Below are 26,080 nucleotides of genomic sequence, written 5' to 3'. Positions count from 1 at the left end.
AAACCAAGGCCCTGTGTCATGGCAGGTGTTGCATGAGAAAGACGTCTCCCTGCTCAAAGGCCATAAGTACCGAACATAGGCCTAAATATTGTAGCCCTTCACCGGCAATGGTGACATCTCCATATGAGTGACGTTAAACAATATACAATCAATCAATTATAAATGTCATCAATATGATCTTGGATTCCACAGGCATGTTCAGGAAGGTGGCGACCAGCGCCTTGCAGATTGCAAAAGAGGAGACTGGTGATTGTTTTTACAGCATCAGAGAAGTCAATCGTAGCTTCCTCTCCGTTTCCATGACCCTGCCAACTTTGACCCTACAGTGGTGTAATATTCTGATCCTCCTGAATTATGATGACCAAACTTTGTGGAGTGAGGTGATGCAGACCCCTAACAGACACCTCAAACCTGGAACGAGGTACAGTAAAACACAATTATAACACACACTTTAAATGTGGAATGGGGTACATTAAAACATGATTATAATTGGATACCTCTTACTGGACAGAGATACAATAAAACGCTATTATAACACAAACCTCAAATATGGAATGAGGGGCCTCCGTGGCCGAATGGTTAGAGCATCGCGCTCAAAATCACACGGCCTCTCACCTCTGTCGGCACTGGTTCGAATCCCGCTCACGCCGGTAAGTGAGAAAGTTTCCCAGTTTACTTTCGGAAGGTCGGTGGTCTCTTCCCAGGTACATTGTATCTGGGTTTTCTCTTCCACCAATAAAAACTGGGCACCACCAGATAACTGAAAAATTGTTGAGTGTGGCGGAAAACATCAATCAATCAAATATGGAATGGGGTACATTAAAACATGATTATAATAAACACCTTAAACCTGGAAGGAGGTACAGTAAAATACATTTATAATAAACATCTCAAACCTGGACAGAGGTACAGTGAAATACAATCATAATGAACACCTTGAACCTAGAATGAGGTATAGTAAAATGTTTAATGACCACCTCAGACTTTGACAAGATACAACAGTACACTATTCAGTAATACAGCTAACAGGCACCTCAAACCCAAGAACAAGGTACAGTAAAACTCTATTATAACAGACACCTCAAAACCAAGAACATGGTACTGTAACAGTAAAACTCGATTATGACAGACACCTCAAACCCAAGAGCATGGTACAGTAAAACTCTGTTATAACAGACACCTCAAAACCAAGAACAACAAGGTACAGTAGAACTCTTATTACAACAGACACCTCAAAACTAAGAACATGGTACAGTAAAACTCTATTATAACAGACACCTCAAAACCAAGAGCATGGTACAGTAAAACTCGATTATAACAGACAGCTCAAAACCAAGAACATGGTACTGTAACAGTAAAACTCGATTATAACAGACACTTCAGATCAGAAACTTAGTAATGTGATACACTGTGCTGTAACAGGCTGTCATAATGAACACGGTTATTGCTAACAAACATCTCAAACCAGGAAATAAACGGTTATTGCTAACAAACATCTCAAACCGGGAAATAAACATGGTTATTGCTAACAAACATCTCAAACCAGGAAATAAACAGGGTTATTGCTAACAAACATCTCAAACCGGGAAATAAACAGGGTTATTGCTAGCAAACATCTCAAACCGGGAAATAAACATGGTTATTGCTAACAAACATCTCAAACCAGGAAATAAACATGGTTATTGCTAACAAACATCTCAAACCAGGAAATAAACACGGTTATTGCTAACAAACATCTCAAACTGGGAAATAAACATGGTTATTGCTAACAAACATCTCAAACCAGGAAATAAACATGGTTATTGCTAGCAAACATCTCAAACCAGGAAATAAACATGGTTATTGCTAACAAACATCTCAAACCAGGAAATAAACATGGTTATTGCTAGCAAACATCTCAAACCGGGAAATAAACATGGTTATTGCCAATAGGCATCTACTGGGAAATAGTCAGTACAGTCCTCTATACAGTGAATTATAGTAAACACACGAAGTCCTGATTATAACAGAGTAAACTATTACATGATGTTAGGAGATGTGGATATGCTGTACATGAACTGTAGCAAATTCCAGTTTTAGCAGAGATGTATTGACTCGCCATAGGTTCATTAAATCCTGTTTTACTGTACATGATAAAGTGGGGTCTCATATTTTAAGTAAAGAGTAGAATTAAATATTCAAGTGTATATTATACAGGTGACTATCGATAACTCGAAGTTCAAGGGACCTTGATAAAACTTCGAGAGATCGAAATTCGGAAATTGAAGGTCCGCCGGTATGGTTCAGATTTTACAGTAACCGGAAATGTATACCAACAAGATCATATGATATCGTTTTGACATGTTTTCCTTCATATTCGTGAGGTACTTTGATATCAAAATAAAAAACCGAATTTTGCATTAATAAAAACATTTCAAAGTTTATGTATTTATTTGTTCTTTAATCATGCTTAAATAAACATACAAAACCAAGTTCTGATGACGCTTTACTATCACAAACTAAACAGCTGAGCACAATGTTAAGTCCATGATGTTGCTGTACCCAAAACAAAAATTCTAACGAATGAGTAAAACAATGTTTTAGAGTAACTTTACACAAAGAATAAACTCGAGAAATTTAACAGTCTGTAGATCTCTAAATTATGTATAAAATTTACTCTCTCGTTGTCACGTCAAAACAAATTATTGCTTTTTTTTCATAGTCGGATTATATATAATTTTAATCATCCTGACTCAAAACCCTGGTGCAAGGTGTAAACTGACCAATTAGCCAATTATATACTCAAGTGTGTCACCTTCACAAAGAAGCACCAATGATGTTTCAACTATGTAAACACCTAATTACCCCTCTGGCATTCAACAAAATCTAGGTAAGGCCCAAGCGGAAATTATTACACGCTTGAGTAACGCTACCGCCACTTCAAGAGATCGAGAGTGGAAAACAATGAAATGTGTTTTACGGGACCCAACTTCACTTCAAGAGATCAAGAACTTCGAGAGATCGATAGTAAATTTGGTTTGTTATATAGAGAAAAAAATCGGGACCATGATTTCACTTTAAGAGACCAAGAACTTCTAGAGATCGAAGTTCCAGCCATCGAGAGTCACCTGTATTAATTTTTGTTATGATTTTTTTCTAGAAATGATGTCAGAGTAGGGAAGCATTGTATTAAACTAAATTTTGACTTGTTTTCAGTCAGTCGACGAGTCATGAGGCACCCCCTGTGATAGAGACCCACTGTTGTAACCAGGAAATCTTACGAAGAGGTGGAATCATTCTCTTCTGCGATTTTGTGGTAAATAATCTTGCGCTAGATGAGGAACTTCTCATGTGATTAAATATTTGGGAGTTCAGTTTTGTTGATTTATATTTGAGATAGTAAAAATGTAGAAAAATTTTCCAAAAAATAAATTTTCATTATTTCATAGTTTTGTGCAAATAAAAGTCTCAAGAATAAAATCATTTCTAGAGTATTGTCCAGAGCTTGTAAAGATACGGGTAACTTGTATAAAAAAAACAAAGAAAACAGATGTCACTGTCTAGGTAAGATTCTAAAATGCTGATTAAATGTGTGCTGATGTTTTAGTGTGAGAATATGCTGGATGCTGAACACATGACGTGGTTAGTGATAAACCATGTTAGTGACCTGGTACAACTTTCCCGAGAATCACCTGTCCAGGATTTCATCAGGTACCTACAGCCTTTCCCAGATCAGAGTTCAAAAGTTTCTCATAATAGATACAGCGGTTAAAGAAATTCTGGAGTTACAGAATTACTTCTTTCTATCTAATACATGTATATGTAGGTAAGATTGAAGAAGTATTTTGAATGTAATGTTTGTCATCAAAAAATCTTGATGTATACTTGTAGTGCAATACATAGAAACTCTGCAGCCAGCTGTTTGTTCATTCAAGCAATCCATGCAAGAGGTCAAGATGTATCAAAGGTAAGAATTGTTGACATCAGACACTAAATTCTAGTATGATCAGGCAGTTACAATGTAATTTCAGTTGTAACTTGCAATTTGACTGGTTAATTGGCATTCCTAAAAATAGTTTATATTAGATACTGTAAATTGATAAGTTCTTGAGCCTTGCCATGTCGACAACAGCAAATGACATCACAAAATCGTTTCAGTGTGTTGGTTTAACACTATTGCTCATGATTTTGGTGGATATACATGCACTATATGATATGCATTAGGACTTAGAAATATTAATTACTGAATTGGGTGTCAGACCCTTCTACATCTGTGCATTAACCATGTCTACCCTCAAATGAATAAAAATTTCTCTCAAGACATGCATTTTTCCGATGCAAAGAAAAATATCCCGAATTCCCAACTACATTTTATATACTTCCGCCTGTAAAAGATTTGACAAAGTCTGGCTCCCTTCTGTAAAAGATTTAACAAAGTCTGGCTCCCATTCTGTAAAAGATTTGACTAAGTCTGGCTCCCATTCTGTAAAAGATTTGACTAAGTCTGGCTCCCATTCTGTAAAAGATTTGACTAAGTCTGGCTCCCATCTATAAAAGATTTGACCAAGTCTGGGTAATCCGGATGCATAAACAGTTAAAATTTTGCCAAAAATGGCCAACAGGGTTTAATATGCAGTTTCAAATATTTGATCGCGATGTCATTAATACATGTGTATATATACAGATACAAAAAAGCACATCAATTATTCTTGGCACATTGTGGGAGGTTTTTCTAACATTTCCTGTGTGCTGGAATTGTTTAAAAGTCATGAGTTTTGAATTTTTAAAAAAAATTATTCCATACTTTTTTTTATTAGATAATTAGAAAGAAAAAGCCTGCCCTCCCTCATCTTCATTCTTTAATGTCATACGTATGAGTCACACAAATTTCATTTTCCTCTCACAGCCATCCCTGATCAAGAAGACTATGAAGTGTGTAGAAGCCATACATCTGAGTCAGACAGGTGCCCTGTTGACCCTGTTGATTGACAAGTTTCTAAACACCCATCATCTCTCTGTTACTCGCCTCTGTGACACCATTGCCTGTCACAGGGTGGAAATGTTACTGGCAGATAACTTTGAGGTTTGTATTCAAACAAGATACTTGTACGTGTACATACAATTGTATTGTATGTGGATAATTTCAATGTTTTAAGCAGGTTTTTAAAATCCCAGAGGCATGTTGCTATGAATCTGTAAAAAGAAAAAATTTGTAGCATGGATTTAAAAAAAAAATTGTACATGTATACCTTTTAGCTCACCTGAGCCAAAGATGCAAGTTCAAGTGAGCTTTTCTGATCAAAATTTGTCTGTTGTCTGTCGGCGTAAACTTTTCAGATTTTCATCTTCTCCAGAACCATTGAGCCAATTTCAACCAAACTTGGCACAAAGCATCATTGAGTGAAGGGTTTTCAAGTTTGTTCAAATGAAGGGCCATGCCCCCTTCAAGGGGACATAATCACAAAAATGCAAAAAATAGGGTGGGGTCATTTAAAAATCTTCTCAAGAACCACTGGGCCAGAAAAGTACAAATTTACTTGGAAGCTTCCTCACATAGTGCAGATTCAAGTTAGTTTAAATCATGGTCCCGGGATAGGTTTTACATGGAAATAAATAGGGAAAATCTTTAAAAATCTTCTTCTCGAGAACCACTGGGCCAGAAGAGCTGAGATTTATATGAAAGCTTCCTGACATAGTGCAGCTTCAAATTTGTTAAAATCATGGCCCCTAGGGGAAGGATGGGGCCACAGTAGGAGATCAAAGTTCTACATTTTAATATATTAAAAAAATCTTCTCAAGAACCATTGGGCCAAAGAAGTTTACATTTGCATGAAGACTTCCTTACATAGTGCAGATTCAGATTTGTAAAAATCATGGCCCCCAGGGGTAGAATGGGGCCACAATAGGGGATCAAAGTTTTACATACTAATATGTAAAGAAAATGTTTAACAATATTCTTCTCAAGAACCATTGGGCCAAAGAAGTTTACATTTACAAGAAAGCTTCCTGACATAGCGCAGATTCAAGTTTGTAAAAATCATGACCCTGGGGGTTAGGTTGGGGCCACAATAGGGACTAACGTTTTACATGGTAATATACAGTGTATATGGAAAAGCTTTAGATATGGGCCAAGGTGACGCATTTGAGCGATGTGGCCCATGGGCCTCTTGTTCCTTTGGTCGTAATTATGCTCTCTATTGTGACTTTATGCATGTGTATGTATTTACATATGCATGCTTTGTACATGTAGATTCTTTTACATAGAAACCCATATCTACATGTTTGTCTGTGACACAAACTTTGTCATTGCATCATACATGAAAATTTGTTCTGAATTTACAGTGTAGATGTATATATACTTGCATGTTTATACATTTACATGGATCATGAAGTTGGAACTAGTTGTACATGTACTGTAGTAGTAGGTGTTAATGTGAAGGTAACATTTGTAGTAGGTGTCAATGTGAAGGTAACATTTGTAGTAGGTATCAATGTGAAGGTAACATTTGTAGTAGGTATCAATGTGAAGGTAACATTTGTAGTATGTATCAATGTGAAGGTAACATTTGTAGTAGGTATCAATGTGAAGGTAACATTTGTAGTAGGTATCAATGTGAAGGTAACATTTGTAGTAGGTATCAATGTGAAGGTAACATTTGTAGTAGGTATCAATGTGAAGGTAACATTTGTAGTAGGTATCAATGTGAAGGTAACATTTGTAGTAGGTATCAATGTGAAGGTAACATTTGTAGTAGGTATCAATGTGAAGGTAACATTTGTAGTAGGTGTCAATGTGAAGGTAACATTTGTAGTATGTATCAATGTGAAGGTAACATTTGTAGTATGTATCAATGTGAAGGTAACATTTTTGATCAATTTGTATATGTACATTTACTTCAATTTAAGCATTTTTCTTAACAGGATGCAAAGAAGCAGTTGCCAGTAGATGATTTGGACAAACTTATAAAGTTTATGGAGACCCATTCATTGTTGAAGAGGTGAGGTTTGGGAAAAGCATAATATAAAATAATCCTGACTGAATGATTCACATTTTCACAAGTGATTGTGAAGCAGTAATCCCCTTTTGTTGGATTCGTAAATTGACTGGTGATTTTTAACAGCATTAGAATCTTAATATTCATTGTTGATTTTGATATACACAGTGTTCTGATGTTCATGTTGATACTTGTTCTTATGTTCATGTTGATACTTGTTCTGATGTTCATGTTGATACTTGTTCTGATGTTCATGTTGATATACACAGTGTTCTGATGTTCATGTTGATATACACAGTGTTCTGATGTTCATGTTGATACTTGTTCTGATGTTTATGCTGATACTTGTTCTGATGTTCATGCTGATACTTGTTCTGATGTTCATGTTGATATACACAGTGTTCTGATGTTCATGTTGATACTTGTTCTGATGTTCATGTTGTTACTTGTTCTGATGTTCATGTTGTTACTTGTTCTGATGTTCATGCTGATACTTGTTCTGATGTTCATGTTGATATACACAGTGTTCTGATGTTCATGTTGATATACACAGTGTTCTGATGTTCATGTTGATACTTGTTCTGATGTTCATGCTGATACTTGTTCTGATGTTCATGATGTTCATGCTGATACTTGTTCTGATGTTCATGTTGATACTTGTTCTGATGTTCGTTCTGATGTTCATGCTGATACTTGTTCTGATGTTCATGCTGATACTTGTTCTGATGTTCATGTTGATACTTGTTCTGATGTTCATGCTGATATACACAGTGTTCTGATGTTCATGTTGATACTTGTTCTGATGTTCATGTTGATATACACAGTGTTCTGATGTTCATGCTGATACTTGTTCTGATGTTCATGTTGATACTTGTTCTGATGTTCATGTTGATATACACAGTGTTCTGATGTTCATGTTGATATACACAGTGTTCTGATGTTCATGTTGATACTTGTTCTGATGTTCATGTTGATACTTGTTCTGATGTTCATGTTTATACTTGTTCTGATGTTCATGTTGATATACACAGTGTTCTGATGTTCATGTTGATACTTGTTCTGATGTTCATGCTGATACTTGTTCTGATGTTAATGTTGATATACACAGTGTTCTGATGTTCATGTTGATACTTGTTCTGATGTTCATGTTGATACTTGTTCTGATGTTCATGCTGATACCTGTTCTGATGTTCATGCTGATACTTGTTGTAGACATGCCAGACTGGTGTCCTTGTTACAGAGATTGAGGGGGACCATGAATCCAGAGACTTGTCTGTCACTCTATGCAGGCTCATGTCATCCTGTTCTGACCAAGACAGAGTATGCTCACAATCAGATGGACAAGGTAATTTTGAAAGTTGTTTGTCAAAAAAAAAAAAAGAAGAAAACTCCACACACACACACACCCGAACTGCATAAAACAAACAGTTCCACTGCATGTATGATATTTTGAATTGTTTTGTAGTTTCTAATCATTTTCTAGATGGGGTATACAATAGCTCTCTTTTATGCCCCCAAAATTAAATGCAGTGCCATATACATACATCTAGTGTTACCTTTTTCCACCCTTACATCCTTCAGTCATTCTGTCATAATTCAATTTCTGTTCATCAAATCTGCTACAGATGTGCATATTTAACTGAAATTTGGTATACAGACATTTCAGGAGAATATCCAGGTCAAGTTCTTGTTGAATAATTTTTTTTACACCCATCTTTAGATGGATCGTATTTCTGTATATCCATCTATTTGTGGGTTTTCTGTTTTTATTTTCATTTTTCTTTCATATTGTAACAGCCAATTTCGACATTTAAATTTTTGTACCTTTATGTACACGTTATCTGCGTGTTAAGTCATAGTTTTAAGGGCACATATATTTTTTGTATATGCACGAGCTTGCTGGAAAGAATGTGGGTATGTTCTTGTTTCGCAGGACATTGTACTGAACCGCTATTTCCTAAAGAAACTACTTATTCGCATATGATATACTGGCCACTGTCCAAAATGACTAGAAACATAACTCATCTATGCGTATGCCTGGAATTTTATTAAGTCAATAATTGACATCATGTGACTTTCCTCAACTTCATACGATATACTGTAATATTACATAGAGAGTGCATGATTTGTCTTGAATTTACGATGCAAAGAAAGTATGTCACACCCTGATGATTGCTGATACTACTTGAAGCCAGTTCTACAAATCAAGGTGTAAGAAAAACACCCTATATTTATTAGCTTTTCACGGGCATATTATGTACCGTTGGCGGTACTCTTGTTAAGCTAAAACCTTTTATTCATACGATGCAAAATGAAATAAGTCACAGCATGATGATGACTGATACTACCTTATGTAAAGTTCTACAACTCGCGGTTTTAGAAAACACCCTACATAAGCTTTTGATGGGTGTACTATGTACCAATTCCAGTAATCTTGTTAACAGAGTTGCGCCCCTTTGGATTTAGATGATTTCGTTTCTGGTCATTATCTCAGTCATGCACAGCATTTTGAATCAAAGTTCAGGATATAGATATATCATAAGAATGCACAGGTCAAGTTTGTATTTAGTTGGTGAAAAAAAAATTGGCAGAGTTATGTCCCTTGGACGTAGAAAATTTCAAACAGTCCGTAGTTTTTGCTCATTATATTTGTCATACATGGACATTTTGAATTGAAATTTGCGACGTAAATATATCAGGAGAATATGCAGGTCAGGTACTTATATGGGTCCACAGGGATAACTTTTGGCTAAGGGAATTTTATACAATTCATGGTTTCCATAGATTTTTTAAATTTGATTTTTTTCATAAGATACTGTATATCGTGAAACATGTTCAGATTTAAGTTGCCTGTGGTTGCATAATTTTAATTTTTAAGAAATCTAGTTTATGCCTTGCAAGTGTATAACCATGATTTCAACTGCAAGACTTACCCCATTAAGAGTTGTTGGTACTGGGGGGTGGGGGTTCTATTCCTTAAATCACATCATCATTTCACTTTAGTAAAACTGCAACATAGATCTAAAGTCCTGGATTCTAACTTTGTTGCCAGCGGGCGCATCCATGTTGTTCCAACACATCTTTTTTTTATGCCTCATGGAAAGGTGTTTTGTTTGTTTTGCTTTGTCCATATGTTTTGTCTGTGTGCTTTGTTTTGTATGAATTTGGTTTATATCCACAATTGTGAACATGAGCTAACTTTTTAATTACATTGTGCATGTCTACATGAGAAAGAAACCAATGGTATATTCTTTTAAGACGAAAGTCATGGCATCATGTTTTTAGCAATCATGCCTTGACATTGAAGGTCACAGAGGAATTTGTGTTACATAGGTCCATATTGTCTTCTTTTCATTTTGTAGGATTTATTCATGTCCATTGTGAAGTATCAGTGCTTCAGCCCCCACTCCAATCCCCGGGAGTGTGGCCTGCTTCTACACAAGCTGGAATACGCTGACATGCTAGCCATCATGATGACAAAGGTGGGTCGTATACAGATTGCTCATAATAATTGAGTCTCTAACGTATTTATGTTCCATATTTTGTAAATAATATAGTTTGAATAATTCAGAAAGTGTTTCAACGACGTTAGTTGATTTGCATAAATAGTTCTCAAAAACATAATAAAGTAGCTTTTTGTGGTAAAAAGACTGGGGGACTTGGGGACTGTCTAGGTCCCAGTGAGTCTAGGGCAAACCCTAATTGGGGACCCAGGGGCAGTGCCCTGAAGCTACTGAGTTCTGAGAAAATAAGACATATGTTTGAGTGTTTTTGGACATGTTTCTATTTCTAAAAAAAAAAAAAGTGGATTACAATTATCAGAGAGGGGCACTGGCATTGGATCTGCTGCTGCCTTACATGTAAAATGAATCATGTAGTAATGTTTGTGGAAACATATTTACAAGGTGACAGAGAGAGAGAATCGTCCAGTATTGAATATTTCAACCATTTAGGTTTTGCAGTAGAACACACCTAACATTCATATTTCACCAAAGAGGTGATTGTTGAAAAAATCTCTGTTAAAATCAAAGGAGTATAGTCCTGTAGATCTACCTATTGGGCATAAATCTGCTATGTGTTCTAGCATTGATTTATACACACGTGTTGGAAGCAAATTAGAAGGAGGGGAACTAGCTTAATCGATTAATATAAACCTTATTCCGAACTTAATGCGGTGCTAATATACTGAGAAGTAGGGATGTAGGCTATGTCGTTGATTAATGTATGTTTTACAAAAAGGCAGGGAGCTATAACACACAAACATGCACTGTTCCAGTGCCTACATAACATAATCAACAGAAAACAAAATTCAGAACGTGACATTTCAAATGGGTGTCCCACTCAACTTCAGTAATTGTTGTCCAGATGTTTTGAAAAGTTCATGTATGTGAATCCTTAAATATCACTAACTCCGATTAATCTTCATCTATTTGATGTAAATATTAAGTTCAGATATCTCGCCTTGTTTCCAGGAGTTCAGTCTAGACATCTTGTCAGAATGCCTGACACTTGGAGCTCAGTACACCCTTATAAAGAGCACAGACTCTGTGACAGTTCTAGACAGTGAAGGGAACCAGGTTCTGCAGGAACCAGTCACAGACAACTTATTCCAAGCCTCACAGCTCACTCTGACCAGGCACGTTAACTACGTCATCAACCTCCTCCCCGTTCCACATCAGATCTTGACCTTTTCATCCTTCGTCGTGAAAGAGAGTCGATACCAGGAAAAGATGAATGATATATTCTTGGACGTGTCATGGCGAGACATGATATTTTCTCTGACCAAAACACTGAACTGTTATTTGCAAGCCATGTCTGGGTTGCCATGGAAACCTGATATTCCTGTGGAATCTCACTGTGATATTTGTAAATTTAGTGTGTTGTGCATGGAGGTGAGTGCTTTTTAATGACTGTAATTACACAGATTCTTCTTCTTTTTTTTCAAATTTGATTACTTTAATTTCATTCTTTGTTAGATAAAGAAAATAAAAGTAATACTTGTTATGTATATATCTACATAGTGTGAATTTATATTTTCATTATCCATTAAGTCTTGCAAATATATACACCATTTCAACACATTGGATAAAGCATATAATAAAATCACGCTATTATAGACCTCATACTATTACTTTTGAATATCTTCCTTTGCCCAAATTACAGATTTATCTTCATACATTGTGTTTTTACTTGTGTACATCAATGCATAGTACTTTTATTCAACAGGTGATAACTAAAGCTACATATATATCATCCAATGAATGATGCACATTACCCATACATGTATCAGACAAAGACATGTTTGTTTACAGTAGAATTAATTACTTGTATAAAAAAAAAAAAAGAGAGACAATTTTAATGAAGCATGCACACATGTATTTGCAGTTGTTGTGTTGGATGTTTCATAATGACATTCTTCCGACCTCAGAGCAGCTGAATACGTGTCTGATGTGTACTTCAGTCATTCTGCAAACTCAGCAGCTCTCTGCTGTGATTGGTCAAAAAGATCACGTGTCATGGGTAGCATCTATAGCTTCCTGTATCTACCAAGTCTTTCTTTCGTGTAAGTAAATTTTTTACCAACTATATTACCTTGATATGTTGTCTGTGTAGATACAAGTATATGTTGGCAGATACTGGAAGTGCTCTTACGGAGAGTAAATGATCTGAGTGACATCTTTCATAACACAATTTGAAATTTTTTTCATAAAAAAAACATCATTTGTATTTTCCATTTATCGACTGATTTTTTTTAGTTAAAATCTGTTGAATTTGGAATGTCTTTTTTCAGTGGTACTCATTCCAGGAGACAAACTAGTCACAACCAGTCAGGAATCATTTGAAGAACCAAGTAGTCAAAATGGTGGGTGTGTTGGTGTGAAGTTAAATGTGGTGATATTTGGGCATGTTTTTAGAAATTGGAAATGTTGGAACTAGAGAGATAGTGTTACTTACCTCAGGGATAAAAGACTTCTTGTGTGAGGAATTCCTGTCTGAAATTTTAAACCTCATCACATACATGTAGTAATATTGATTTGATATATAGCTATTGATGTTTGCTAACAATGAGTAGTAGGATTGATTGAACACAAAATACAAGTTAAGTGCATTTGTACTAGTGCATATTTCAATATAAAGAAGCTTCAAAATGCTAAGACATTACCACATTATTCACAATGGACAGTTATGACATAAATCTTTTATTTTTTTTTTCAGAATTGTCTGTGATTGTCAAAGCCTGTGATCAGATTTCAGAACTTGTGCAATATTTGTTGTTCAGCAAAGCTTCTCATTCTATTCCACACTTTGTGGATTGTCACCTTACAACTATCATCATATGTAAGTATACCACATGTAAGAATATGATACATGTATCAGATTAACTCATTGTTCTAGACTCATTCCAAAGGACAGGGCTTTGTATGTGTCTCTCCATCTAAATATTCTTTCTTCTGTCATGCTTCTTTCACTTGTACATGTGCATATATCTCAGAAACTACAAGGCAAAGCTTATTCATATACATGACATTGTGCATTTATATGTGTGGTAGCAAACTTAATTATTGAGTAAGCTAGTGATGCAACACACTCATTATACACCCTGTAAACGAAGTTGGGGGGGGGTATATTGGAATCAGCATGTCCGTCTGTCTGTCTGTAGACATGGATTTTGTCTGTGCATGTTCTAAGAAACTGGGGCATGAATTTTTCTGAAAATGTGTGCACTCATTACTCACCATATGAAGATGTGCACCTGGTATTTTCATATAATTTTTTTTAAACAAAAAAAGAGTATATCTTAAAAATTCATAAAGAGATTTGATTTAAAAGTTGTAAATACATTTTTCTTAGTAGATTAGAATATTCAAAGTACTAGAAGGTTATGCTAATTTCTATTTTGTTTAAAAGTGTCTCTTTGAGAATATTTCAAAAACAAACTAAAAGGTTTGAATCAGATCTTTTATATACATTTTTTATTAAAGTAAAATTACACTTAATTTATGTACTTTACATTTTGACTGATAGTGAATATATTTTCTATGTATTCATTTTCTGTTGGGGGAGGGGGGGATTGGTATAATGTTTATATTGAGCATCACTGGAAATATTTTAATATTTGATTGATTTTTTAAAGCAACATTTTCAATAAAAAAAAAATAATATACTAGATGACCATTTGATTAGACAACTTCTGGTTTGATCCGAGGAAGTCTGTTTTTATCCATTATATAGTGTGCCCCGCGGGGTATTAGTCCCGAAAAGACAGTTCTGGTTAATTTTGTAAGTTATTAGAAAAGTGCAATGAAACATGATTTGAAGAGATTTTTTTATGTTATATTTTCAGCTTTAGCTCGCTTACCTGCCCTTAACAGTTACGCCAGAACACCATCATTAGTATGGAAATTAGGATGGACTCCCACGCCATTTGGTGAACTGAAGACACATTTGCCTCCCTTGCCAGTGGACTATCTCAAAGATAAAGATGTTTTAAAGGAATTTGTTAGCAGGATTAACACTTTAGGTATCTCAATAACAATCCAAAATTTTATTTCAGTTTAAAAAATTGAATTAAAGTTTGTGGTTACCTTGTAACTTTTGGATATTTACAAATGTATGTAAGAAATGAAAGATTGATGTGAAATTATTTTTAATGGTAGTGAGTTACAGTGGTTTTAACACGGTATTTTCCTGGCAGGTTGGATAAGTCGTCAGCAGTTTGAGGAGACTTGGATGAGTTTACTGGCTGTACTGAACCCTGTTATAGAGGACGTCACGGAGCACATCACACCGGAGGTCTGGAATTAGAACATAGTAATCAGGGGGAATGATGCTGTAGAAATTGTGAATGTAGTATAATTATAACAGTGTTAGGAATAGTTTTTGAATTGCTGTTGTAGGAGGAAATAGAGAGGTCACAGTGTATGGTGATAGCTGTCAAGGCCATCACTTCCATGTTGTTACAGTCAACCTTGACCCCTGTACCGGGTAACCCTAGCAACAGTGTGTATGAGGTCAGACCAAGGGATAAACCACTAGGATTTCTCCATACCAGGTAGAGATTGTTTTCTACAGTGTTTGTTATGTGAGTTACCAGAATAATCTGCTTTCTGGTTTGGTACTGTATACATATTCATATCGTGCATCTTCTCCTTCTACAGATGTGGGAAAAAATTAACCATCATCAGAGGTATTATTGAAAAAGAAGTGCAAGATTTATATGGAAAGAGGTATTATATATTTTTCACGGATATTGTGCATGTATTTTCTAGTTTAAGCTTTTAGAAATGTGTGAAAGATAACAAGAATGGGGTGTATAATAGCGCCAATTATCTGTTGCAGTAGCGTGTGTAACATTTTTGCAGACAGTTTTGGACTGTTTTCTTATTTTGTGACAGTGAGGATAGTTCCATCAGTAATCTGAGTGAAGGAGAGGACAGGGAGATTCTGCGGTACATGTTTGAAAATAACCTGGAGAGGGAGTCTGGGGATTTAGGGTACAGTCTGGGACAGGTAAGCTTAGGAGTCTGGGGATTTAGGGTACAGTCTAGGACAGATAAGCTTAGGAGTCCGGGGATTTAGGGTACAGTCTGGGACAGGTAAGCTTAGGAGTCCGGGGATTTAGGGTAGTCTGGGACATGTAAGCTTATTCTTTATTTTCATACAAAAATTAAGAAATATGGCATTAAACATCTGGACCCAGTTGCACGAATGTTAGTTAACTTTAACTGGCAGTTAACTTGCCATTAACTAGAGCATTTGTATAGCGTTAACTGTCAGTTAACCTTAACTAACTTTTGTGCAACTGGCCCCTGTGAGATAAGGGGAATAGTATGTACCCCTCCTGAGGAGCTAAGGGGCATCACTTAACAAAATACTGACACCATCCAGCTTTCAGAATTAGAATATACAACTTTATAAAATAGTTAGCTGTAGCCCACATTACTTTTAGATCCCACCTTTATTTACTGTAACTTGATCTAGATCCCGCCTTTATTTACTGTAACTTGATCTAGATCCCGCTTTTATTTACTGTAACTTGATCTAGATCCCGCCTTTATTTACTGTAACTTGATCTAGATTCCACCTTTATTTATTATTATTTGCACCAAAAGATAAAGTGTGTTCATTTCAACATGTATAATCCTAGGTATCGGTGGAGTCGATCTGGTCAGTAGTGGGTGCTCTACATGCTCAGACCGCTGAGTCGGACACGCCAGATTCTGTTAACAGTCCAGAGCAGGAAAATCCAGAAACCGTTCCCCCTCAATCCCAACAGCAGTTCCCACTGATGAATATAGAGAAGAGGGAGAGATCGATATTGCTCAGTGGCCTTGACATTCACTCCTGCCTACAGTTTCTGCTAGAACTGTATGGACAATGGTTGTCCCCTAACAGCATACTGAAACCACCACTGATGCTGAAAAATGAAGTTGTCAAGTCGGTAAGATATCAGATATTTATTTTAAATCGGTAAAGTTCCTGTCACACACAGTGTGACTGATGCAGCCTCTGGGTGACCAAAAATATTCATTACATGGTCTTGGAACAGTAATCACGAGGTTTTAACGTAAAGGTTAAAATACAATACTATTAGATTTCCTTTTGGTGTACAGATAACTTACATGTAGAAAGCTACTGTATAGGGTTTTTTTCCACGGGTCTAAAATTTGGCAATTTGTTGGCTTTAAAAGTATACGAATGATTTTAGTGGAATTAATTTGGCGGACAAGGAAGAGTTATCTCTCTTCCAGATACTGAAGTCACAATGGGTGGATATTTGGCGAGTGAAATTTTGGCGGAAAGCTATCTTACCGCTAAAATAAGCCAAATTTATTCCCCCACGGTAAAAAATGCTATACGGTGTTGGAATTCCTTTTGGTGTACAGATAACTTTAAAAGCTCTTAGATTCCCTTTTGTAGTACATGTGTATCTGTCTGTTTTTGTAGCTGGCTTCCTTGTCTGACCTGTTTGTGGAAAGAGAACAGTACGAGTGGATGCAGGACTTCCTGTTTGATATTTACAAGGCCCACCCACCCGAGGATGAGATTATGATGCAGTACATCAATGTGGGACTCAGTAAATCTGCTGCAGTTGTTGGACTGGTCAGTACAAATACACAAATACCCTTACCAATGCCCACATCCAAAAACATGGATCTACCACAAAAATCTACTCATTCTTATTTCATTGAAATCCATCATTATTCAAACTTCTTAGATTCAAATATATATTCTGGACAGACAAGCAGACTATTTGTCGAAGGAGTCAATAGAGTTGTTCAAGTATAAAAATTGTTTCCTTTATGTATGGTATGTAAGAAATAGTTAACTTTTAACTCGCCTACAGGATAATTCTGGTATAGAAAAGATGATGAAGTTGCTAGACACCGGACTAAGAAGTCCTAACCTCCCCAGCAGGATCGCTGCCATGCAAGGAATACTGTATCTCCTGGAGGCAGGCATGCAGGAGATTACCAAACCTCTGGTGCCCATAGCAACAGAGTTTCTTCTCAGGAATTTAGGCAGCATAAGCCAGTATGTCCTTTTAATTAAGATTAATGACATAATTACAATATTCAAAACATTTATCTTATTTTTTAATGGATGTGTATGGGACTTTTGTAAAAATGATAGTAAATTTTTATTTAAGAAATAAGTTACATTTTTTCAAAACAAGGCTCTGATGTGAAGCTTCATGTAACATGTGATCAATTCCTGTGAAGCTTCAGGGTTTCTAAATGGATTTGATAATGTATCATCCCTCATCATAGCTCAGGGAAGTTTTTGAAATGGTTTATTTATTAAATTTGAGACAAACAGCTAATTTCAAAATGACACTAACCAAACGCCATACACCGTGACAATGTGGTGATCCAGACATAAATTTCTTGTGAATCCATTCCAGTCCATAATCTTTGATGATCAAGATTATGTGTTTATATTTACATGCAGTTTAGGATGTGCATACTAAGTTTATCTATCCGTGCATGTATTGTATGGTATTTGTATTTCAGGACCTGTATAACAAGTCAACAGTACATGCTGACAATGTGGGCCACAGGTTTTTATATCATGGAAAATTATCATGTGGATCTTAAAGATTTGGAATTTCCCAGCAAGATTCTTCAGGTTTGTCATTGCCATAGTGATTGTACATCGTTGTTTCAGTTTGGAGCAGAAAGATTCAACCTTGACAGTCGTATTTTTTTCAAAGATGTATGAAAATCCTGTGAAATTTTTACAGTTAGCAGTCTCGACAGCCTCGGGAAATGAGGAAAGTGTGTCAACCCCCGTGTACCTAGCAATCCTTAAAGGCCTGGAGAGATTACTGCTGACAGATGTGCTCTCCCAGCAGGATGCAGAGGCCATAGTCAAACTAGGGGTGGACAGGTTAGAGTAGCACAGTGTATATCTCTCTGTTGAATTTTTAAAGTAGCATTCAATTTGATTTGTGTATGATGCATACAATCAATGTGCCACAGACTGTTTTGTCTGAACCCTAGTGAACATTGTAGGTTATGTTTACCCAGTCCTCAGAGATCACTGGCAGCTCTAGGACTGATGTTTACATGCATGTACTCAGGTAACCTCTAACAATCAATGATTCACTTTTGTACACTTATACGGTAAAAGCAGAATTTTTAGCGAGGATTTAATTTTTGGCATTATTAGTGAGAGTGATGAGATCACTAAAATTAGCGATAACAACTTATTTCATATCGATAGTGATAGTTATCTTTCCTGGAACGTGTGCTAATATCGTGAGGGTTTGTATCGCAGGCAAGCAGTATGACCAATATAGCCCCCTCCCCAGGGACTCGCCAGCCTATGACTTCAGTGTTGTGTACCAAGACCCAGAGTCTCTCATTCTTGCCATGGAGCGAGTCACTGTCCTCTTTGATAGGTAAATGTTAAATAAGCTTTCATGTAATATCATAAAGATAAATGAATGGTATTGTAATTGCCTGTTTGTCAAATGTTACTCTAGGAGCCAGCTTATATTTAGCGGATTGAATTTTTTTCCAGGAAGCAAATATTCAGGGGAAGTAATTTGAAGATTGTAATTGTTTTGTACTTGGAGATAAATGCATGGAATTGTTATTATTTACAGGAAATGGCTTGTACCAGTTATTTGGACTCATTTTAATTCTTTAGACACAATTAAACAGACTGATTATTACTATCTCTTTTCAATAACTACCCAAGTCCAGTTCCACTTTATTTGGTACATAAAAACAACTGCCCCTGTATATATGTATGAATTTCAATTTGAATTACATACCATACTTTCTAAAGTGAGACACAGCTTTAATATGAAATCCATACTTCAAACTAATCACCTTATTTCTGTAAATCTTAGTAAGCAAGGTTTATCTTCCCATAATACCATGTGAACAGGAAATCATGACAGTAAATTCACTTTTGTTTCAGGATAAAGAAGGGCTACCCTTACGAAGCTCGGGTCATCACCCGGGTACTTCCAACATTCCTGGCAGATTTCTTTCCTCCTCAGGACATTATGAACAAAATCATAGGGGAGTTCATCTCTAGTCAACAACCCTATCCTCAATTAATAGCCATGGTTGTGTTTCAGGTATAGTACTTACAGTGGAGTCAGTTGTGTTTTACTTGGTACATGTATATGAGCATTCATTTCTATTACCAAAGAAAATATAAAACAAAAACTCTCTGAGTCATATGATGATACAGTAATAAAGAATTAAAAAGGAAATGACACTAAGAATGTTTTGATTAACTTTACAGGTGTTCAATAATCTTCATAATCAAAACCAAGAATTATTAGTTCAGAACTGGGTAATGTTATCGCTGTCCAATTTCACTCAGCGAACTCCTGTATCCATGGCAACATGGAGTCTGACATGTTTCTTCATCAGTGCCTCAACAAACTCCTGGCTGCGACCTTTGTATCCTTTTGTTAGACTTTACAGACATCATACTGTTGCACTTTTAGACATAATGAACATAAAAAGCATTCACAAGTTGCTTCATTCTGAATATTGCTCTCAAAGTTTGCCTATGCTATATGTTTTTTGTTGTCCATCTGGGGCAGAACCAGGAATAATGGGGGGGGGGGGGGGGATCAACTTCATGAACCAGTGGATCCTTGGGCCACCTTAATGCACGCAGTGGTCCAGGGCAAGCCCTGGTGGGGTTGAAGGTCCTGGATTTTATTTTTAGGGCTTGAAATATGTCTCCTACATGTATGTAGTCATATTAACTTATTTTCTGTCATTTTTAATGAGGTGAAATTTATAACATGACAAACTTTAAGGGTTTTTTTGGAATAAAATATAAGTTCTCCCAATAAAAGTAACAATAAATCAAAATGTCTTGTTATTTATTTATATGAGAGTGGAATAAATTATTGATTCTTTTATTGTTACATGTAACAATAGATCATGATTTACCTTAAATGAGAATTTAAGGGTTGGAGGCACCATAATTTCGCCACTGTCCATGGTAACAGAATATCAATATACAGTGTACATCACAAATGGAAACTAACAAGTCACAGTTATATCTAAGATTTTCAGCAGGTGATTTTTTCCTTAATATGTCCTCAGAATAAATCATGTCATCAACCGGATGGGCAAAATGGAGGCAGTAGATCAGAGTCTGTTTTGTATGACAGCGCTGGACTTTTACTCAGTTCTGAAGGACAAACAACAACAGTGGGCTTTCATTTCTACATTCCAGAATGTGTTGTCTTTGGGAGCTCCATACACACACTTACTAGAAAGACTAGAGAAAACGTTCCCAGAGCATTTCCCACAGAAGAAGTTACTGAAGCCCCACCCTCTGTCATAGAACCATTACTGAAGCCCCACCCTCTGTCATAGAACCATTACTGAAGCCCCACCCTCTGTCATAGAACCATTACTGAAGCCCCACCCTCTGTCATAGAACCATTACTGAAGCCACACCCTCTGTCATAGAATCATGACTGAAGCCACACCCTCTGTCATAGAATCATGACTGAAGTCACACCCTCTGTCATAGAATCAGTAGTGAAGCCACACCCTCTGTCATAGAATTATTACTGAAGCCACACCCTCTATCATAGAATCACTAAGAAATCATCACCTGTAGCATTTAGATGGGTTGTTAAGTCTCTTTACTTGAGGTTGGCTACATAGACTGACTATGTACATTGTTCACAGACTGGCTATGTACATTGTTCACAGACTGACTATGTACATTGTTCACAGACTATGTACATTGTAGGTGGGCACTTATGAATAATACTTGTATGTACACATGAAACTTTATTTATTGTAACCTCGCTTTATGAAATATTGTCTTTGTTTATATCTACATGTACAGTGTAGTAGTACACATCTTTATTATGTGTAATATGTACATGTAAATACAAGTATTTTATCTTTCTAAGCTAGCATACTTGATATATTCGGTAAAGTGCTGTCCTTGTTTTAGTTTTCAAAACTAAGTTGTAAATTTTTTACAGTGAACAGACCATTGTTGTAGTTGGAGCATGACTTTCTTTAATTAGTTATAAATGTTTAGTATGATAGAAGTTTTATACAAATTGCACAGTAGATTTAAGGGATGGATCACTGTTTTGTAATGTGAAATCCAGTCTTTTCAGTGATTTACTCAGAGAAATTAATACAGCATATAGTACAAAAGTGGTTTAAATGTCATGGGGGATTTATTGTCCGATACACATGTCTGTCAAACTGCATTTTACATGTCAAATACAAGTTAATAAGTAGAGGGACTAGTTAGAGATAAACTCTTCATTTGTATTGAATTTTGGGGGTTGGGGGGGGGGGGTATGGCCTGCTTGTTTGCTAACCGGGGGTCATTTAGAAATTAAAATATTTGTTTCCCCCATGTCTGAACGTCCAGCACAAATTTCTCAAATAAATTGCATGTCATCAAAAAGTTGAGGGGGGGGGGATTATTTAGTACTGGTAAAATTCTTTTGAAATTCATTGAAACTTGTAAATGAGATATATGTAGTGTATCAGCTTTATGTATACTGCCTACTGGTGACCTGTGTAATGAGCAGCAGATTGTACAAGTGTGGACTTCACGGACTCATCTCGAGTAATATGCACTACATTTGATATAGTGTAGCAGCACTCTTTGTGTGTTATAAGATATACAGTGATATGCAAGTAAGAAACATACTGTGTAACTTGAATGTACAAGTATATGGGAAATCGTATCGAAGTGTGTTAAATTTGAACACAAAAAGTTGATGCTTATCAGCTGAACATTGATCCAGATATGAGGAATTATGTGTGATATTACATGCAGGACTGCTCATTGCAAAATTCCAGGTTAAAGTGCATGTATGTGAACTCGTGAAGTTGTGATTTACAAATAATTTTTGTATTTGGATTTTAAGGTCACATAATGATTTATGCAGTTGTTCCGTATGTTCGTTTACAAGCTATGCATGTAAATATGCATGTACATGTAGGTGTGAAAATGCTCTGATTGTGTGTGAAAGATAAATATATTTTTGAGCAGAGAAGGCAAAACATGGAAGATTTTTGTATGAAATACTCTATAAAATACACTAATACCTTTTCATTAAACATATGAATAAACAATTTTTAATTTCATTTATACACAATTATATCCATGTAGCAGTAAATGAATATGGATCAAGCCTTCATTTATTGAGACTGGATGTGAAGTAAACTGATATTCTTTTTGCAACTTATCACACACAGGTAGCTAAATTTGCATTTTTGTGTTTTATAATGAAAAGTAATGACAAAATACAAATTTGTACATGTATACTCAACCATAAATTACGTGACCAGCATCATTGCCTTGTGCTAGACTTTTTTTCTATTCAAAGTGATCGTTTTTTTAATTTGATATACATGTATATTATTTCCATAGGCAATTGACATTTCAACATCCTTGTCACTAGAAAATGAGTTCCGTATGTGAGAACTGTGTCAACTGTTGTTGATTACTTGTTGCTTTTTAAGTTTGTTTCAATCAGAAATAAAGTTTTTGTTGAAGAAAGTGTCTGTCATTACAGATTACCGGTGACTGGTAATGGCTGTCCTCTCTCCCATCTATTGTTCTCTTTGTCCTGTATGTATTACTCCCAACCCCAACAAACTTAGGGGCATATTGTTTTTGTCCTGTCTGTAATTCCGTCATTCGGTCTGAAACTTTAACCTTGCTAATAACTTTTAAGCAGTAAGTACTAGAGCTTTGATATTTCACATGAGTATTCCTTGTGACAAGACCTTTTCATGGGTACTAAACCTTTTGACCTTGGCATTTGACCTACTTTTTAAAAAATTTGACATTGGTCATAACTTCTAAATGGTAAATATTAGAGCTTTCATATTGCACATGAACATTTGTCCTTGTGACCTTAGCCATCTTTGGAATTGGCCATTATTAGGGGCATTTGTGTTTCACAAGCACATCTTGTTTTTATTTAGAATTTCATATTTTCATTGTTATACCCTCCGCAACAAGTTGGGGGGGGGGGGGGGTATACTGGAATCGGGTTGTCCGTCTGTAGATGCAATGGTTTCCGGGCTCTAAAGCATTATCCTTTCCACCTACTGTCACCATATCATATATATGGACTACCCATGGGATGAAGATGTTCCCTATCGATTTTGGGGTGCAAAGGTCAAGCGCACTGGACATCGAAGTAGCAATATGGTTTCCGGGCTCTAAAGCGTTATCCTTTCCACCTACAGTCACAATATCATACATATGGACTACCCATGGGATGAAGATGTTCCCTATCGATTTTGGGGTCAAAAGGTCAAAGGTCACGCGCACTGGACATCGAAGTAGCAATATGGTTTCCATTTAAATTCTTTAATGGCTTTTTTCATCGCATGGAGATGCTGTGTTCCTAGATACCTTTTGGATCATAATACTGAAGTTTTACCTATTACCAACACCCTTTGGGAGATTGGGGTAAGCGGGAGGTATTCTTAGTGAGCATTGCTCACAGTACCTCTTGTTTTGTATGCCCCCTTCAAAGAAAACGGACATATTGGTTTGCACCTGTCAGTGAGTAGACCACATGTTGTCCACTAAATATATAGAGAACCATTCACTTGATTGTAATGATAATTCATTTGTGGGTTGGCTATGAGTAGAAGAGGAGCTCTATTGATTTTCAGATCAAAAGGTCAAGGGTCATTCCACTCTTGAAATACGGAGATCCTGTCCACTTAGTATCTTGAGAACTCTTTCCTTAACATCAAACTTGGTACATTGTTAGGAGTAGGTGACCCTTATTGATTTTGAGGTCAAATGGTCAAGGGTGAAACTGGACATAGTAATATAATGTCCACTCAATATCTAGAGAACCCTTTGCTTGACAGACATCAGACTTCGTTCCCTTGTACATGTACATCATAAGAAATAGATGATCCCTATTGATTTTGAGGTTAAATGGTCAAGGTCAATCCACTCAGGACATGCGAAAATACTGTCCGCTTAATATCTTGAGAACCTTTTGCTTGACAGACATTATAAGGAGTAGACACAATAGTTATCATTTGAGTTATAATTCAGTTATAGATACACACAATAGTTATCATTTGAGTTATAATTCAGTTATAATTCAGTTATAGATACACACAATAGTTATCATTTGAGTTATAATTCAGTTATAGATACACACAATAGTTATCATTTGAGTTATAATTCAGTTATAGATGCACACAATAGTTATGATATTACAGATTTATGGTTCTCCCTTCGACACTGATGGTTGGATGATGGACCCTGGTATTCCCAGAGATGTTGTACCCATTGAGATGTTGCTGGTTGTATACATCTGACATTGGTTCTCTACAAGGCATTGCTGGTAGGATATCTGGTTCTCACTGAAATGTTGCTGGTTAGATGTCTGACTCTCCCCAAGGCATAGTGGGTCAGATAAGTAGTTCCGATTGAGAAATTATTACTCAGATATTTGCTTCTCCCCAAGATGTTTATCAGATATCTGGTTCTCCCTGAGATGTTGATCAGATATTTGCTTCTCCCCAAAATGTTGATCAGATATCTGGTTCTCCTTGAGATGTTGATCAGATATGAGGTTCTCCCTGAGATGTTGATCAGATATCTGGTTCTCCTTGAGATGTTGATCAGATATGAGGTTCTTCCTGAGATGTTGATCAGATATGAGGTTCTCCCTGAGATGTTGATCAGATATCTGGTTCTTCCTGAGATGTTGATCAGATATCTGGTTCTCCCTGAGATGTTGATCAGATATGTTTTTCCTGAGATGTTGGATCAGATACCTGGTTCTTCCTGAGATGGTGATCAGATATATGGTTCTCCCTGATATGTTGATCAAATATCTGGTTCTTCCTGAGATGGTGATCAGATATCTGGTTCTCCCCGAGATGTTGATCAGATACCTGGTTCTTCCTGAGATGTTGATCAGATATCTGGTTCTTCCTGAGATGTTGATCAGATATCTGGTTCTTCCTGAGATGTTGATCAGATACCTGGTTCTTCCTGAGATGTTGATCAGATATCTGGTTCTTCCTGAGATGTTGATCAGATGGTTCTCTCTGAGACATTGGGCGTATATCTGGTTCTCTCTGAGATGTACATGTTGATCAGACATGAATCTCCATAAAATATTGGTAGTAAGGTGTCTAGTTTTCCCAAAGACTGGTGGTAGGATGTTTGACCTTGGTGCAGCCTCATACAACACTGGTTGGATAAACTGTTTCTTCTTGAGATGTTGCTGGTTAATGCCTAGTTCACCTCGGGGCATTGTTTTTTGTTGTATTTTTATTTTTGGATATTTTGTTTTCATTGAGACGTTGCTGGTTAGATGTTGAGTTCTACCCTAGACATTTGGTTCTCCCCAAAACGTTGATGATGGGGTTTGACACTGGTACACCCCTAATCCAAACTAGTCAGATAGCTAGTCCTTATATAAACTCTCTAGGTCACATGCAGTCACCCAAAATAGAAACATGGCATGAATACTATATAAGAGGCCAAATGCTTGAAACTTTCGTTGGATATTGTTGCAAGGAACGCTTCCTTAGGGTCGAACATGTATTATATGCCGTGTCTGTGTACATACCGGTAGTTAA

At 36.3% G+C, this 26,080-nt stretch overlaps 1 protein-coding gene across 2 annotated transcripts in view; it reads left to right on the top strand.

The window, feature by feature from the left end:
* The window catches only part of LOC125658073 (huntingtin-like), a 65,142-nt gene extending 42,136 nt beyond the window's left edge, over positions 1 to 23,006 (top strand). For both annotated transcript variants that reach the window (XM_056148449.1, XM_056148448.1), the window contains 27 exons: positions 193 to 421; positions 3,196 to 3,295; positions 3,587 to 3,690; positions 3,871 to 3,946; positions 4,886 to 5,062; positions 6,901 to 6,977; positions 8,187 to 8,319; positions 10,337 to 10,456; positions 11,447 to 11,866; positions 12,360 to 12,537; positions 12,766 to 12,837; positions 13,191 to 13,313; positions 14,320 to 14,496; positions 14,671 to 14,768; positions 14,873 to 15,027; positions 15,134 to 15,202; positions 15,371 to 15,485; positions 16,123 to 16,416; positions 16,923 to 17,078; positions 17,323 to 17,510; positions 17,990 to 18,104; positions 18,220 to 18,365; positions 18,491 to 18,558; positions 18,756 to 18,879; positions 19,407 to 19,569; positions 19,740 to 19,900; positions 20,561 to 23,006. In XM_056148449.1, the coding sequence (XP_056004424.1) occupies positions 193 to 421; positions 3,196 to 3,295; positions 3,587 to 3,690; positions 3,871 to 3,946; positions 4,886 to 5,062; positions 6,901 to 6,977; positions 8,187 to 8,319; positions 10,337 to 10,456; positions 11,447 to 11,866; positions 12,360 to 12,537; positions 12,766 to 12,837; positions 13,191 to 13,313; positions 14,320 to 14,496; positions 14,671 to 14,768; positions 14,873 to 15,027; positions 15,134 to 15,202; positions 15,371 to 15,485; positions 16,123 to 16,416; positions 16,923 to 17,078; positions 17,323 to 17,510; positions 17,990 to 18,104; positions 18,220 to 18,365; positions 18,491 to 18,558; positions 18,756 to 18,879; positions 19,407 to 19,569; positions 19,740 to 19,900; positions 20,561 to 20,804 (4,082 nt within the window). In that variant the 3' untranslated portion in view covers positions 20,805 to 23,006. The remainder of the gene's footprint in view (positions 1 to 192; positions 422 to 3,195; positions 3,296 to 3,586; positions 3,691 to 3,870; positions 3,947 to 4,885; positions 5,063 to 6,900; positions 6,978 to 8,186; positions 8,320 to 10,336; positions 10,457 to 11,446; positions 11,867 to 12,359; positions 12,538 to 12,765; positions 12,838 to 13,190; positions 13,314 to 14,319; positions 14,497 to 14,670; positions 14,769 to 14,872; positions 15,028 to 15,133; positions 15,203 to 15,370; positions 15,486 to 16,122; positions 16,417 to 16,922; positions 17,079 to 17,322; positions 17,511 to 17,989; positions 18,105 to 18,219; positions 18,366 to 18,490; positions 18,559 to 18,755; positions 18,880 to 19,406; positions 19,570 to 19,739; positions 19,901 to 20,560) is intronic.
* Positions 23,007 to 26,080: the final 3,074 nt, after the last annotated feature.

Source organism: Ostrea edulis, chromosome 9 (genome assembly GCF_947568905.1).
Source record: "Ostrea edulis chromosome 9, xbOstEdul1.1, whole genome shotgun sequence".
Classification (NCBI taxonomy): domain Eukaryota; kingdom Metazoa; phylum Mollusca; class Bivalvia; order Ostreida; family Ostreidae; genus Ostrea; species Ostrea edulis.
Note: the sequence above shows the minus strand (reverse complement) of the source record. Positions and strands in the feature narration are given on the sequence as shown.